Here is a 17,134-nt window from a genome sequence, read left to right on the forward strand (position 1 = left end):
GGGCGACTCACAGACTAATTCTCAGTGGTCAGACAGAAATAACCGTCAGGTGCAGGTTTCAGTTAGTTTTAAATCAGCGGTTGCCAAATTGTGGGTCAGGGACCAGAGGTGAGAGAATGACACAATTTGCTATTTACCATTTTAAAAAGTGGGGGAATTAGACTAGTAGTCGTCCTAAATACCAGTCTAACAGTGGTTTAGTGGTTAGTGGTTGTCACACACGGGGGCAGGGCCTCAATTGAGGTCTGTATGTTCCACTTCTGCCCTGCACTACTGCACAGTGGAACTGTTTTTGACCGTAAATGGATTCGCTCTTCGTCGAATAGCCATGGGACGCGCACTGTAGGGCCCCCGTGTGGATTTTTGCTTAGGGCCCCAGAAGGGCCAGCACCGGCTCTGGCTGTGACAAACAGGGAGACCGCCGTACACTTTGTTTAAGGGGATGATAGAAGCAGCGGAGACAGAACCATCATCAGGGCTCAGGTGGAGCATGTTAAACTCACCATCCCCATTAACCTGCAAAAGAGAGCCACGTTTTCTCTCTCTCTCTCTCTCTCTCTCTCGCAACACGGACATACGTGTCTTATTTTATTAATGATAAATGTATGAACTACGCGTTTAAAGCACCACATGGTTTGAGGAAAAGCCTCTGAACTGAAGTGCCCTGACGCGCCGCCTGTGCCGAAATGGACGCGCGTCAGATGATGTGCCGCTGCGCTCTGGTGCGCGTTGGGCTTTTGGCAACTCGTTCGAACGACATTGGCAACTCGTTCGAACGACATTGGCAACTCGTTAGAACGAGATGGTATTACGTTAGAACGAGATGGTATTACGTTCGAACGAGATGGTATTACGTTCGAACGAGAAAGCGCAGTCAAAAATGTTTCACTCACATTGGCAGCAATGAGTCAAAAATGTTTCACTCACATTGGCAGCAATGAGTTTCCGTAGTTATCCGATTGGAAACACCATCAGCTCGTCTCAGCTCGGGACGAGCTGAAACACCATCAGCTCGTCCCGGCGGGCCGGGACAATTAGGTTGGCCCGCCAGAGAGTGACCTACTTTTGCGCCGCATCTGGTTAATACTAACTCTCTCCTATTCACTCTCACTGGCAAATATAGATGCAGTACACTTTTTGGCCACCAGTGTCAAATTGGGGGCGCTGTTTCACTCCTTTCGCAAAGTTAAGGAAACACTCTTCTGGTGTCTTGATATTTGTCAGTCATAGAGCGTTGTAGCATCAACTTCAGAACTTTTTCCAAATTTTATTGCAAAGGTCATATGTGGTCTAATGTGGCATTTTCTTTGACTTAAAGAAATGAATGAAGTAAAGTCACTGTAGGTGCTGCAGGTTACAGGTGGTGTTGTTGCACTATATTGCTAAAATAATTGATTTTGTTCTACTAAAACTTGGCTTTTGTAGCATACTATTTGCATAGATAGAATTTAATGCAAATGTATACCAAAAAATAAAATAAAGTAACCATTATTATTTGCAGTTGTATGTGTCTCACGCTGACATTGCCGTGAGTGGCCCGCGACCCTCAGGCACTTTTTCATTTTGGCCCTCGGAGACAAAAAGTTTGGGCACCCCTGCTTTAGGGTCTTGTTTTTGTTCATGAGTCTGATGGCGGAGGGGAAGAAACTGTTCTTGTGGCACAATTTGTGAGTCTGGATAGACCGTAGCCTTCTGCCTGGGTGGAGAGGGGTGAATAGTCCGTGTCCATGATGAGAAGGGTCACCTTCTCAGCAGCACGCACAATGCGCTGCAGTCGATGCTTGTCCCGGTCTGTAGCATCGGGGTACCACACGGTGATGGAGGAGGTGAGGATGGACTCGATGATGGCCGTGTAGAACTGCACCAGCATCCTGGTCGGCAGCTTAAGTTTGCTCAGTTACCTCAGGAAGAACATCCTCTGCTGGGCTTTCTTGATGAGGGAGCTGATGCTTGGCTCCCATTTGAGGTCCTGGGTGATGGTGGTGCCCAGGAAGCAGAAGGTGTCCACGATGAAGATGGGGGTGGGAGAGTCTGTAAGGGCGAGGGGGGACGGGGCTGTGTCTTTCCGTAAGTCCTCTATCATCTCCACTGTCTTCTGGGCGTTCAGCTCCAGGTTGTTGTGGCTGCACCAGGATGCCAGCCGGTCCACCTCTCTCCTATAGGTGGACTCATCACCGTCCGAGATGAGCCCGATGAGCGTGGTGTCGTCCACAAACTTAATCCGTTTTACAGACTGGTACATTTAAACTGGTACAATATCAAAATTAAAAGGTTATATATAAAGATATTGGTCCTATAGCACTTTTTAGCTCTAGTTGATTAAGGGTTGTATAATGACAATTATGTTTTATGATTGTCCATAGTGTAATTAGTATTTTTATTTTTATTTTGTGAAACACTTTGTGACTTCTCCTGTCTTTGAAAGGTGCTATATACATAAACTTTACTTACTCACTTACTAACTATAAAAGCAATTGAGCCTAGAGCATCCTAGAGGCCACCGTGATAGAAAGCAATGGCACCATGCTTAACCACTCATACAGCCACTGGATCACTGAAAATATGCACTAATAATATCCACTTTTTAACCTTTGGTGTTGTTGGTATGCCTGTTTTTCCTTTGAGTTTTCTGACAGTTAAACACACTTGGAAAATGCAATTCAAATATAATATCAATACAACTATGTGTTGTGTGTTACCAGGCAGGTTATGACACCATTCAATCTGCTCAATATTTCTCAATTCCTGGATCATTTGCGGCCAATGCAACTGGGCCTAACTCCTCCTTCTGCCTGAGCAGCAACGTCAATAAAAAAGGCAGATGGGCTTTCCGAATAGATCAAGAAACAAATAACAAAACGAGAGGTAAGAAATGTGCTCAGAAAGTGTCTTTTTCTTTTGCAAACTTTTTTTTTTTTTACGTCTTACTATACTCTTGCTCTCTTACTCTTACGTATTACATAACTATTTTTGGTAATTCTTACAATACCTTGGGCCATTATAATTTGGACGTTTTTTCCAGCTTGGTCCCATTCTGAGGTTTGTTTGCGGCGCAAGCCTCAGATGGAATTATGTGAGTTGGATGGGAAATGAATGCTACAGTCCCTGAGTCACATTGCGAAGAAATTGAGAACAAACAATGCACAATGATTGCAAATACTGTAATACAGAATACAAAATACAGTAAAAGTACTGAATTGCCCATTTTTGGTTGTCAATTAGAACATTAGAACGTTTTTACAAACTTATAAAAAGAATTAATTACTTTCAACATAAACCCAAAAGTGTTGATGCATCTCAAAAAGATTCACCTGCTAAACTCCCAAACAAGGAACAAAATTAAAATGTGTTTGTTTACTATATCCCAGTGGAACCGTTCCATGGTCCCACTGGGATGTAAATAAGTCATATCAGAATAAGTCATGAAATTCAAATCAAGGTTTTTACTCTTATCCAAAAACCAAAACAACAACAAATGTATAAAACAAAGCAAAAACAGACCAAAACACCGTAAGTTATTAATACAAAGCACACACACACACACAAATCTGAATTACCCCCCCCATGTAGATACTTTTTTCTCCTTTTTTCTATTTTTTTGTTTCTTTTTCTCTTCTCCTTCTTAATTTGCATTATGCTATATGCATGTATGTATATGTGTATATATATGTGTGCATATGTGAATCTGCATGTGTATGTATGTGTATTTCCTTCTCATAAGTTATTTATGCAGTTACCCTAATTTTATCTTGCTTGTTCATTTGTTACTTTTGCTGTTACTATTTATACACTGTAGTTTGTGAACTGTTGTGATTATTGTTGTCATTGCTACCATTATTATTTAACCTCTAATTCCCCCCTGCTTCCCCCCGTTCTTTCTCTCTTGGTGAACCCTTGATGCGCCCGGTCGGCTTCGGGTGTGTGGGGTTTGAGCCCCTCCTGGCATTCCTCCACTGCCCTGAGCCGACCACCAGGGGCATCCACTGACCCACCTTCACACTCTTTTTAATGCACCACATTAGAACAGACGAACAAAAAACAAAAGAAAGAAAAAAAAAAAGTATAGGGCAAGCATCATGCCTATTTTAATGCACCTCACACCAATCGAGGCACAATACATGGGAAAGGAAAAAACTAGAGCTAGGGCTGAGGTTAAAGGCTCCGTTTGGCAGATTGTCCCCGGTCTGGTTTTGGCCTTGGGAATGGGGTAGATTGTTTGGAGGGTGTAGCTCGAGCCCTCCAGGTCTCTGGCAGGGGTGAGAGGGGGTGGGAGAAAATGAATAGACAAATGGCGGCACGGTAGCACGGTGGTTAGTGCTTGTGCTTCACAGCTAGAAGGTCCGGGTTCGATTACCACCAATGACGGGGCCTTTCTGTGTCGACTATGCATGTTCTCCCCGTGTCTGCATAGGTTTCCTCCGGACTCCGGTTTCCCCTACCACTAAAAACATGTACAATAGGCCAGGATGTTTGAGAGGGTGTTTGAGCGTGCGCATGGGGGACGACAGATGGAAATTAGCCTAAGGCTACAATCCAGTGTGGCTTGTTCATCCCTACCAAATAAACCATAAATAAATAAAGAGGGAGGAAGAAGAAAAAAGAGGAGTTCATGGTGTCAATGTAATGACAACATATGGTTTAGTTCTTATTCACTTATTCAACCAATCACGCAACCCTCCATATGTACCCCATATGTACCCTATTTGTCTCTTCTATTGTATCCTGTGTCCTATAAATATGCACTTTATATCTTATATGCCCATCACTTTATACCTGTTTTTTCCCTGGCCCATGCTCATTTAATTTGATGTATTTTTTTAATTTTTATTTATTTGACAAGGACATGTACAGGAGCAATAATAAGCATGTGAAAAGTTGCTTTGTAACAGACTTTAGCTCTTGGAGATAATTTCCATGTGCAGTCCCTGATAGATTAATATTGAGAGTGCGTTTGTGAGTGCAAGTGTAGGACAATAGATGCAAAAGAGCAAAAACACATGAAAAAAAAAAAAAAGTATCTTCCAAAAGGAACTTTTTCACAAGGGTCTGCCACGATAAAATTACCCTTGATGGGAATCTCACGTGTTATAATTTCTTAAAACTTTCATTTCTAAAGATTTACCACAATTTAAACATTTTTGGCTTGAGAACAATGGTATGAAACATTTATTGTTGCTCCTTTTCAGGTGCACCTATGACATTTTGGAAAGACAGCAACTGTAACGAAAAGTGCACATACAGCAGCACAGGCTTGTCGTGCCACCGTGAATCCTGTGCCTTTTCCCAAGTCTGTGTTCCTGTTGATGAAGGTCTCTTCACCTGTCAGTCAGTCCAGAAGGGTACTTGCACCATCAGTGGTGACCCTCATTACAATACGTTTGATGGGAACTGGCACCACTTCCAGGGCACATGCACTTATGTCCTGTCCCAACAATGTGGTTCGGATTTGCCCTACTACAGAGTCGAGGGCTCCAACGAGCATCGGGGCAGTACTCATGTGTCTTGGACACGACTGGTCAAAGTGCTTGTGTACAATGAAACCATCGAACTTGTCAAAGGACATCCTGGTCAAGCCAAGGTTGGTTTCTTCAGACAATGAATCCTTTATTTTATTTTATTGTGATTGGTTTATGATGCACACTGTGTTGTTTTACAGGTCAATGGTGTTTTTAAAGATACTCCATTCTCCCTCAACAATGGCGCTGTTCATGTTCATGTATCTGGATTTTCAGTTGTTGTCAGTACTGACTTTGGTTTGGAGGTTTCCTATGATACAAATCATTATGTGAAAATACAAGTGCCACCCAGTTACCAGGGTGAAACATGTGGCCTTTGTGGGAACTTTAACAATGATCCTGATGACGACTTTCAAACGCCACAAGGAGAAGTTGTGAGCGCTGGTGTTTTTGGTAAAAGCTGGATAGTACCAAAGGATGATGAGTTTGAATGTGATGGATGTGAAGGTTCAGACTGTGGTGAATGCACAGAAGAAGAGAGGGCTGTCTTCAGTCAAGTTAATCGTTGCGGCATACTTCAAGACACAACTGGTCCTTTTGCAAGTTGCCATCAAGAGCTTTCCCCACAACATTTTGTGGAAAACTGTGTGTTTGATATGTGTTTGGATGGAGGACAGCAACATATTCTTTGTCAGGCCTTAACTTCTTACTCCACTCAATGTCAAGACAAAGGTATCGAACTGCCAAGCTGGAGACGACCCGACCTCTGTGGTATGTGAAAGTGTTTCTGTTTATTATGGCAGTGAATAAAGTCAAAGATCAACTCATATTTTTCCTTTTTTCTTGTAGAAATCGTCTGTCCAGACAACAGCCACTTTGATTCACAGGGAGCAGGATGTCCAGTTACATGTGTAAATCATGACTCTCGTCATGACTGTGCTCTGCCATCCCGAGAGAGCTGCAGTTGTGATGAAGGCTTTGTCCTGAGCGGTGCGAAGTGCGTGCCTCCACAGGAGTGTGGCTGCAACCATGAGGGGTACTACTACCATTCTGGTCAAACAGTCATACTGGACCAAGACTGTGGCAGAGTTTGTTACTGTAGCTCTGGGAACATGACTTGCCAGTCACATGGTTGTGGACCACACCAAGTCTGCAAGGTGAACGATGGAGAAAGAGGTTGCTACAATGAAACATGCGCTTTTGCAGGTGACTGATTTCATTTCAGGTTTTTAAGTTTAGCTGACTCTGATTATTGTTCTCTTGAGTTTCTCACTAAATCATGTACTTGTAAAAGGTACACCATCATCGAATCCAAATAGAAGAACTATTCAAATATGATCTGTTTTTCTGGATTTTCAGGCGAACACATCCTACAGGGGGTGTCCTTTTGGACGGACAGTACCTGTACGCAAAAGTGCACCTGCACCACATCAGGCTTGTCGTGCCTCCGTGAATCCTGTGCCTCTTCCCAAGTCTGTGTTCCTTTTTATGAAGATCTCTTCACCTGTCAGACAGTCCAGAAGGGTACTTGCACCATCAGTGGTGACCCTCATTACAATACTTTTGATGGGAACTGGCACCACTTCCAGGGCACATGCACTTATGTCCTGTCCCAACAATGTGGTTCGGATTTGCCCTACTACAGAGTCGAGGGCTCCAACGAGCATCGGGGCAGTACTCGTGTGTCTTGGACACGACTGGTCAAAGTGCTTGTGTACAATGAAACCATCGAACTTGTCAAAGGACATCCTGGTCAAGCCAAGGTTGGTTTCTTCAGACAATGAATCCTTTATTTTATTTTATTGTGATTGGTTTATGATGCACACTGTGCTGTTTTACAGGTCAATGGTGTTTTTAAAGATACTCCATTCTCCCTCAACAATGGCGCTGTTCATGTTCATGTATCTGGTTTTTCAGTTGTTGTCAGTACTGACTTTGGTTTGGAGGTTTCCTATGATACAAATCATTATGTGAAAATACAAGTGCCACCCAGTTACCAGGGTGCAACATGTGGCCTTTGTGGGAACTTTAACAATGATCCTGATGACGACTTTCAAACGCCACAAGGAGAAGTTGTGAGCGCTGGTGTTTTTGGTAAAAGCTGGATAGTACCAAAGGATGATGAGTTTGAATGTGATGGATGTGACGGTTCAGACTGTGGTGAATGCACAGAAGAAGAGAGGGCTGTCTTCAGTCAAGTTAATCGTTGCGGCATACTTCAAGACACAACTGGTCCTTTTGCAAGTTGCCATCAAGAGCTTTCCCCACAACGTTTTGTGGAAAACTGTGTGTTTGATATGTGTTTGGATGGAGGACAGCAACATATTCTTTGTCAGGCCTTAACTTCTTACTCCACTCAATGTCAAGACAAAGGTATTGAACTGCCAAACTGGAGACGACCCGACCTCTGTGGTATGTGAAAGTGTTTCTGTTTATTATGGCAGTGAATAAAGTCAAAGATCAACTCAAATTTTTCCTTTCTTCTTGCAGAAATCGTCTGTCCAGACAACAGCCACTTTGATTCACAGGGAGCAGGATGTCCAGTTACATGTGTGAATCATGACTCTCGTCATGACTGTGCTCTGCCATCCCGAGAGAGCTGCAGTTGTGATGAAGGCTTTGTCCTGAGCGGTGCGAAGTGCGTGCCTCCGCAGGAGTGTGGCTGCAACCATGAGGGGTACTACTACCATTCTGGTCAAACAGTCATACTGGACCAAGACTGTGGCAGAGTTTGTTACTGTAGCTCTGGGAACATGACTTGCCAGTCACATGGTTGTGGACCACACCAAGTCTGCAAGGTGAACGATGGAGAAAGAGGTTGCTACAATGAAACATGCGCTTTTGGAGGTGACTGATTTCATTTCAGGTTTTTAAGTTTAGCTGACTCTGATTATTGTTCTCTTGAGTTTCTCACTAAATCATGTACTTGTAAAATGGTACAGCATCATCCAATCCAAATAGAAGAACTATTCAAATATGATCTGTTTTTCTGGATTTTAAGGCGAACACATCCTACAGGGGGTGTCCTTTTGGACGGACAGTACCTGTACGCAAAAGTGCACCTGCACCACATCAGGCTTGTCGTGCCTCCGTGAATCCTGTGCCTCTTCCCAAGTCTGTGTTCCTTTTTATGAAGATCTCTTCACCTGTCAGACAGTCCAGAAGGGTACTTGCACCATCAGTGGTGACCCTCATTACAATACTTTTGATGGGAACTGGCACCACTTCCAGGGCACATGCACTTATGTCCTGTCCCAACAATGTGGTTCGGATTTGCCCTACTACAGAGTCGAGGGCTCCAACGAGCATCGGGGCAGTACTCGTGTGTCTTGGACACGACTGGTCAAAGTGCTTGTGTACAATGAAACCATCGAACTTGTCAAAGGACATCCTGGTCAAGCCAAGGTTGGTTTCTTCAGACAATGAATCCTTTATTTTATTTTATTGTGATTGGTTTATGATGCACACTGTGCTGTTTTACAGGTCAATGGTGTTTTTAAAGATACCCCATTCTCCCTCAACAATGGCGCTGTTCATGTTCATGTATCTGGTTTTTCAGTTGTTGTCAGTACTGACTTTGGTTTGGAGGTTTCCTATGATACAAATCATTATGTGAAAATACAAGTGCCACCCAGTTACCAGGGTGCAACATGTGGCCTTTGTGGGAACTTTAACAATGATCCTGATGACGACTTTCAAACGCCACAAGGAGAAGTTGTGAGCGCTGGTGTTTTTGGTAAAAGCTGGATAGTACCAAAGGATGATGAGTTTGAATGTGATGGATGTGAAGGTTCAGACTGTGGTGAATGCACAGAAGAAGAGAGGGCTGTCTTCAGTCAAGTTAATCGTTGCGGCATACTTCAAGACACAACTGGTCCTTTTGCAAGTTGCCATCAAGAGCTTTCCCCACAACGTTTTGTGGAAAACTGTGTGTTTGATATGTGTTTGGATGGAGGACAGCAACATATTCTTTGTCAGGCCTTAACTTCTTACTCCACTCAATGTCAAGACAAAGGTATTGAACTGCCAAACTGGAGACGACCCGACCTCTGTGGTATGTGAAAGTGTTTCTGTTTATTATGGCAGTGAATAAAGTCAAAGATCAACTCAAATTTTTCCTTTCTTCTTGCAGAAATCGTCTGTCCAGACAACAGCCACTTTGATTCACAGGGAGCAGGATGTCCAGTTACATGTGTGAATCATGACTCTCGTCATGACTGTGCTCTGCCATCCCGAGAGAGCTGCAGTTGTGATGAAGGCTTTGTCCTGAGCGGTGCGAAGTGCGTGCCTCCGCAGGAGTGTGGCTGCAACCATGAGGGGTACTACTACCATTCTGGTCAAACAGTCATACTGGACCAAGACTGTGGCAGAGTTTGTTACTGTAGCTCTGGGAACATGACTTGCCAGTCACATGGTTGTGGACCACACCAAGTCTGCAAGGTGAACGATGGAGAAAGAGGTTGCTACAATGAAACATGCGCTTTTGGAGGTGACTGATTTCATTTCAGGTTTTTAAGTTTAGCTGACTCTGATTATTGTTCTCTTGAGTTTCTCACTAAATCATGTACTTGTAAAATGGTACAGCATCATCCAATCCAAATAGAAGAACTATTCAAATATGATCTGTTTTTCTGGATTTTAAGGCGAACACATCCTACAGGGGGTGTCCTTTTGGACGGACAGTACCTGTACGCAAAAGTGCACCTGCACCACATCAGGCTTGTCGTGCCTCCGTGAATCCTGTGCCTCTTCCCAAGTCTGTGTTCCTTTTTATGAAGATCTCTTCACCTGTCAGACAGTCCAGAAGGGTACTTGCACCATCAGTGGTGACCCTCATTACAATACTTTTGATGGGAACTGGCACCACTTCCAGGGCACATGCACTTATGTCCTGTCCCAACAATGTGGTTCGGATTTGCCCTACTACAGAGTCGAGGGCTCCAACGAGCATCGGGGCAGTACTCGTGTGTCTTGGACACGACTGGTCAAAGTGCTTGTGTACAATGAAACCATCGAACTTGTCAAAGGACATCCTGGTCAAGCCAAGGTTGGTTTCTTCAGACAATGAATCCTTTATTTTATTTTATTGTGATTGGTTTATGATGCACACTGTGTTGTTTTACAGGTCAATGGTGTTTTTAAAGATACTCCATTCTCCCTCAACAATGGCGCTGTTCATGTTCATGTATCTGGTTTTTCAGTTGTTGTCAGTACTGACTTTGGTTTGGAGGTTTCCTATGATACAAATCATTATGTGAAAATACAAGTGCCACCCAGTTACCAGGGTGCAACATGTGGCCTTTGTGGGAACTTTAACAATGATCCTGATGACGACTTTCAAACGCCACAAGGAGAAGTTGTGAGCGCTGGTGTTTTTGGTAAAAGCTGGATAGTACCAAAGGATGATGAGTTTGAATGTGATGGATGTGAAGGTTCAGACTGTGGTGAATGCACAGAAGAAGAGAGGGCTGTCTTCAGTCCAGTTAATCGTTGCGGCATACTTCAAGACACAACTGGTCCTTTTGCAAGTTGCCATCAAGAGCTTTCCCCACAACGTTTTGTGGAAAACTGTGTGTTTGATATGTGTTTGGATGGAGGACAGCAACATATTCTTTGTCAGGCCTTAACTTCTTACTCCACTCAATGTCAAGACAAAGGTATTGAACTGCCAAACTGGAGACGACCCGACCTCTGTGGTATGTGAAAGTGTTTCTGTTTATTATGGCAGTGAAGAAAGTCAAAGATCAACTCAAATTTTTCCTTTCTTCTTGCAGAAATCGTCTGTCCAGACAACAGCCACTTTGATTCACAGGGAGCAGGATGTCCAGTTACATGTGTGAATCATGACTCTCGTCATGACTGTGCTCTGCCATCCCGAGAGAGCTGCAGTTGTGATGAAGGCTTTGTCCTGAGCGGTGCGAAGTGCGTGCCTCCGCAGGAGTGTGGCTGCAACCATGAGGGGTACTACTACCATTCTGGTCAAACAGTCATACTGGACCAAGACTGTGGCAGAGTTTGTTACTGTAGCTCTGGGAACATGACTTGCCAGTCACATGGTTGTGGACCACACCAAGTCTGCAAGGTGAACGATGGAGAAAGAGGTTGCTACAATGAAACATGCGCTTTTGGAGGTGACTGATTTCATTTCAGGTTTTTAAGTTTAGCTGACTCTGATTATTGTTCTCTTGAGTTTCTCACTAAATCATGTACTTGTAAAATGGTACAGCATCATCCAATCCAAATAGAAGAACTATTCAAATATGATCTGTTTTTCTGGATTTTAAGGCGAACACATCCTACAGGGGGTGTCCTTTTGGACGGACAGTACCTGTACGCAAAAGTGCACCTGCACCACATCAGGCTTGTCGTGCCTCCGTGAATCCTGTGCCTCTTCCCAAGTCTGTGTTCCTTTTTATGAAGATCTCTTCACCTGTCAGACAGTCCAGAAGGGTACTTGCACCATCAGTGGTGACCCTCATTACAATACTTTTGATGGGAACTGGCACCACTTCCAGGGCACATGCACTTATGTCCTGTCCCAACAATGTGGTTCGGATTTGCCCTACTACAGAGTCGAGGGCTCCAACGAGCATCGGGGCAGTACTCGTGTGTCTTGGACACGACTGGTCAAAGTGCTTGTGTACAATGAAACCATCGAACTTGTCAAAGGACATCCTGGTCAAGCCAAGGTTGGTTTCTTCAGACAATGAATCCTTTATTTTATTTTATTGTGATTGGTTTATGATGCACACTGTGTTGTGTTACAGGTCAATGGTGTTTTTAAAGATACTCCATTCTCCCTCAACAATGGCGCTGTTCATGTTCATGTATCTGGTTTTTCAGTTGTTGTCAGTACTGACTTTGGTTTGGAGGTTTCCTATGATACAAATCATTATGTGAAAATACAAGTGCCACCCAGTTACCAGGGTGCAACATGTGGCCTTTGTGGGAACTTTAACAATGATCCTGATGACGACTTTCAAACGCCACAAGGAGAAGTTGTGAGCGCTGGTGTTTTTGGTAAAAGCTGGATAGTACCAAAGGATGATGAGTTTGAATGTGATGGATGTGAAGGTTCCGACTGTGGTGAATGCACAGAAGAAGAGAGGGCTGTCTTCAGTCAAGTTAATCGTTGCGGCATACTTCAAGACACAACTGGTCCTTTTGCAAGTTGCCATCAAGAGCTTTCCCCACAACGTTTTGTGGAAAACTGTGTGTTTGATATGTGTTTGGATGGAGGACAGCAACATATTCTTTGTCAGGCCTTAACTTCTTACTCCACTCAATGTCAAGACAAAGGTATTGAACTGCCAAACTGGAGACGACCCGACCTCTGTGGTATGTGAAAGTGTTTCTGTTTATTATGGCAGTGAATAAAGTCAAAGATCAACTCAAATTTTTCCTTTCTTCTTGCAGAAATCGTCTGTCCAGACAACAGCCACTTTGATTCACAGGGAGCAGGATGTCCAGTTACATGTGTGAATCATGACTCTCGTCATGACTGTGCTCTGCCATCCCGAGAGAGCTGCAGTTGTGATGAAGGCTTTGTCCTGAGCGGTGCGAAGTGCGTGCCTCCGCAGGAGTGTGGCTGCAACCATGAGGGGTACTACTACGATTCTGGTCAAACAGTCATACTGGACCAAGACTGTGGCAGAGTTTGCTACTGTAGCTCTGGGAACATGACTTGCCAGTCACATGGTTGTGGACCACACCAAGTCTGCAAGGTGAACGATGGAGAAAGAGGTTGCTACAATGAAACATGCGCTTTTGGAGGTGACTGATTTCATTTCAGGTTTTTAAGTTTAGCTGACTCTGATTATTGTTCTCTTGAGTTTCTCACTAAATCATGTACTTGTAAAATGGTACAGCATCATCCAATCCAAATAGAAGAACTATTCAAATATGATCTGTTTTTCTGGATTTTAAGGCGAACACATCCTACAGGGGGTGTCCTTTTGGACGGACAGTACCTGTACGCAAAAGTGCACCTGCACCACATCAGGCTTGTCGTGCCTCCGTGAATCCTGTGCCTCTTCCCAAGTCTGTGTTCCTTTTTATGAAGATCTCTTCACCTGTCAGACAGTCCAGAAGGGTACTTGCACCATCAGTGGTGACCCTCATTACAATACTTTTGATGGGAACTGGCACCACTTCCAGGGCACATGCACTTATGTCCTGTCCCAACAATGTGGTTCGGATTTGCCCTACTACAGAGTCGAGGGCTCCAACGAGCATCGGGGCAGTACTCGTGTGTCTTGGACACGACTGGTCAAAGTGCTTGTGTACAATGAAACCATCGAACTTGTCAAAGGACATCCTGGTCAAGCCAAGGTTGGTTTCTTCAGACAATGAATCCTTTATTTTATTTTATTGTGATTGGTTTATGATGCACACTGTGTTGTTTTACAGGTCAATGGTGTTTTTAAAGATACTCCATTCTCCCTCAACAATGGCGCTGTTCATGTTCATGTATCTGGTTTTTCAGTTGTTGTCAGTACTGACTTTGGTTTGGAGGTTTCCTATGATACAAATCATTATGTGAAAATACAAGTGCCACCCAGTTACCAGGGTGCAACATGTGGCCTTTGTGGGAACTTTAACAATGATCCTGATGACGACTTTCAAACGCCACAAGGAGAAGTTGTGAGCGCTGGTGTTTTTGGTAAAAGCTGGATAGTACCAAAGGATGATGAGTTTGAATGTGATGGATGTGAAGGTTCAGACTGTGGTGAATGCACAGAAGAAGAGAGGGCTGTCTTCAGTCAAGTTAATCGTTGCGGCATACTTCAAGACACAACTGGTCCTTTTGCAAGTTGCCATCAAGAGCTTTCCCCACAACGTTTTGTGGAAAACTGTGTGTTTGATATGTGTTTGGATGGAGGACAGCAACATATTCTTTGTCAGGCCTTAACTTCTTACTCCACTCAATGTCAAGACAAAGGTATTGAACTGCCAAACTGGAGACGACCCGACCTCTGTGGTATGTGAAAGTGTTTCTGTTTATTATGGCAGTGAATAAAGTCAAAGATCAACTCAAATTTTTCCTTTCTTCTTGCAGAAATCGTCTGTCCAGACAACAGCCACTTTGATTCACAGGGAGCAGGATGTCCAGTTACATGTGTGAATCATGACTCTCGTCATGACTGTGCTCTGCCATCCCGAGAGAGCTGCAGTTGTGATGAGGGCTTTGTCCTGAGCGGTGCGAAGTGCGTGCCTCCGCAGGAGTGTGGCTGCAACCATGAGGGGTACTACTACCATTCTGGTCAAACAGTCAAACTGGACCAAGACTGTGGCAGAGTTTGTTACTGTAGCTCTGGGAACATGACTTGCCAGTCACATGGTTGTGGACCACACCAAGTCTGCAAGGTGAACGATGGAGAAAGAGGTTGCTACAATGAAACATGCGCTTTTGGAGGTGACTGATTTCATTTCAGGTTTTTAAGTTTAGCTGACTCTGATTATTGTTCTCTTGAGTTTCTCACTAAATCATGTACTTGTAAAATGGTACAGCATCATCCAATCCAAATAGAAGAACTATTCAAATATGATCTGTTTTTCTGGATTTTAAGGCGAACACATCCTACAGGGGGTGTCCTTTTGGACGGACAGTACCTGTACGCAAAAGTGCACCTGCACCACATCAGGCTTGTCGTGCCTCCGTGAATCCTGTGCCTCTTCCCAAGTCTGTGTTCCTTTTTATGAAGATCTCTTCACCTGTCAGACAGTCCAGAAGGGTACTTGCACCATCAGTGGTGACCCTCATTACAATACTTTTGATGGGAACTGGCACCACTTCCAGGGCACATGCACTTATGTCCTGTCCCAACAATGTGGTTCGGATTTGCCCTACTACAGAGTCGAGGGCTCCAACGAGCATCGGGGCAGTACTCGTGTGTCTTGGACACGACTGGTCAAAGTGCTTGTGTACAATGAAACCATCGAACTTGTCAAAGGACATCCTGGTCAAGCCAAGGTTGGTTTCTTCAGACAATGAATCCTTTATTTTATTTTATTGTGATTGGTTTATGATGCACACTGTGTTGTTTTACAGGTCAATGGTGTTTTTAAAGATACTCCATTCTCCCTCAACAATGGCGCTGTTCATGTTCATGTATCTGGTTTTTCAGTTGTTGTCAGTACTGACTTTGGTTTGGAGGTTTCCTATGATACAAATCATTATGTGAAAATACAAGTGCCACCCAGTTACCAGGGTGCAACATGTGGCCTTTGTGGGAACTTTAACAATGATCCTGATGACGACTTTCAAACGCCACAAGGAGAAGTTGTGAGCGCTGGTGTTTTTGGTAAAAGCTGGATAGTACCAAAGGATGATGAGTTTGAATGTGATGGATGTGAAGGTTCAGACTGTGGTGAATGCACAGAAGAAGAGAGGGCTGTCTTCAGTCAAGTTAATCGTTGCGGCATACTTCAAGACACAACTGGTCCTTTTGCAAGTTGCCATCAAGAGCTTTCCCCACAACGTTTTGTGGAAAACTGTGTGTTTGATATGTGTTTGGATGGAGGACAGCAACATATTCTTTGTCAGGCCTTAACTTCTTACTCCACTCAATGTCAAGACAAAGGTATTGAACTGCCAAACTGGAGACGACCCGACCTCTGTGGTATGTGAAAGTGTTTCTGTTTATTATGGCAGTGAATAAAGTCAAAGATCAACTCAAATTTTTCCTTTCTTCTTGCAGAAATCGTCTGTCCAGACAACAGCCACTTTGATTCACAGGGAGCAGGATGTCCAGTTACATGTGTGAATCATGACTCTCGTCATGACTGTGCTCTGCCATCCCGAGAGAGCTGCAGTTGTGATGAGGGCTTTGTCCTGAGCGGTGCGAAGTGCGTGCCTCCGCAGGAGTGTGGCTGCAACCATGAGGGGTACTACTACCATTCTGGTCAAACAGTCATACTGGACCAAGACTGTGGCAGAGTTTGTTACTGTAGCTCTGGGAACATGACTTGCCAGTCACATGGTTGTGGACCACACCAAGTCTGCAAGGTGAACGATGGAGAAAGAGGTTGCTACAATGAAACATGCTCTTTTGGAGGTGACTGATTTCATTTCAGGTTTTTAAGTTTAGCTGACTCTGATTATTGTTCTCTTGAGTTTCTCACTAAATCATGTACTTGTAAAATGGTACAGCATCATCCAATCCAAATAGAAGAACTATTCAAATATGATCTGTTTTTCTGGATTTTAAGGCGAACACATCCTACAGGGGGTGTCCTTTTGGACGGACAGTACCTGTACGCAAAAGTGCACCTGCACCACATCAGGCTTGTCGTGCCTCCGTGAATCCTGTGCCTCTTCCCAAGTCTGTGTTCCTTTTTATGAAGATCTCTTCACCTGTCAGACAGTCCAGAAGGGTACTTGCACCATCAGTGGTGACCCTCATTACAATACTTTTGATGGGAACTGGCACCACTTCCAGGGCACATGCACTTATGTCCTGTCCCAACAATGTGGTTCGGATTTGCCCTACTACAGAGTCGAGGGCTCCAACGAGCATCGGGGCAGTACTCGTGTGTCTTGGACACGACTGGTCAAAGTGCTTGTGTACAATGAAACCATCGAACTTGTCAAAGGACATCCTGGTCAAGCCAAGGTTGGTTTCTTCAGACAATGAATCCTTTATTTTATTTTATTGTGATTGGTTTATGATGCACAC

At 44.0% G+C, this 17,134-nt stretch overlaps 3 protein-coding genes across 3 annotated transcripts; all 3 read left to right on the forward strand.

Moving 5' to 3' along the window:
* Positions 1-1,976: 1,976 nt before the first annotated feature.
* LOC306978331 (alpha-tectorin-like) lies at positions 1,977-13,808 on the forward strand (the record flags this gene model as incomplete). The annotated part of the gene is made up of 4 exons (XM_079576854.1): positions 1,977-2,067; positions 5,310-5,578; positions 12,224-12,668; positions 13,519-13,808. The coding sequence occupies 4 exons, from the start codon at positions 1,977-1,979 to the stop codon at positions 13,806-13,808; spliced, it is 1,095 nt and encodes a 364-aa protein (XP_079432980.1).
* On the forward strand, positions 6,486-12,166 carry LOC306978241 (alpha-tectorin-like; the record flags this gene model as incomplete). The annotated part of the gene is made up of 7 exons (XM_079576766.1): positions 6,486-6,492; positions 6,816-7,219; positions 7,298-7,868; positions 7,947-8,273; positions 8,593-8,772; positions 10,235-10,414; positions 11,877-12,166. The coding sequence occupies 7 exons, from the start codon at positions 6,486-6,488 to the stop codon at positions 12,164-12,166; spliced, it is 1,959 nt and encodes a 652-aa protein (XP_079432892.1).
* An 886-nt stretch (positions 13,809-14,694) lies between the features above and the next one.
* On the forward strand, positions 14,695-17,092 carry LOC306978332 (alpha-tectorin-like; the record flags this gene model as incomplete). The annotated part of the gene is made up of 5 exons (XM_079576855.1): positions 14,695-14,701; positions 15,161-15,429; positions 15,508-16,078; positions 16,157-16,513; positions 16,668-17,092. 5 exons carry the CDS (start codon positions 14,695-14,697, stop codon positions 17,090-17,092), a joined length of 1,629 nt encoding a protein of 542 aa, XP_079432981.1.
* Between the last annotated feature and the right edge of the window lie 42 nt (positions 17,093-17,134).

Source organism: Gobius niger, assembly GCF_951799975.1.
Source record: "Gobius niger genome assembly, chromosome: 19".
Classification (NCBI taxonomy): Eukaryota; Metazoa; Chordata; class Actinopteri; order Gobiiformes; family Gobiidae; genus Gobius; species Gobius niger.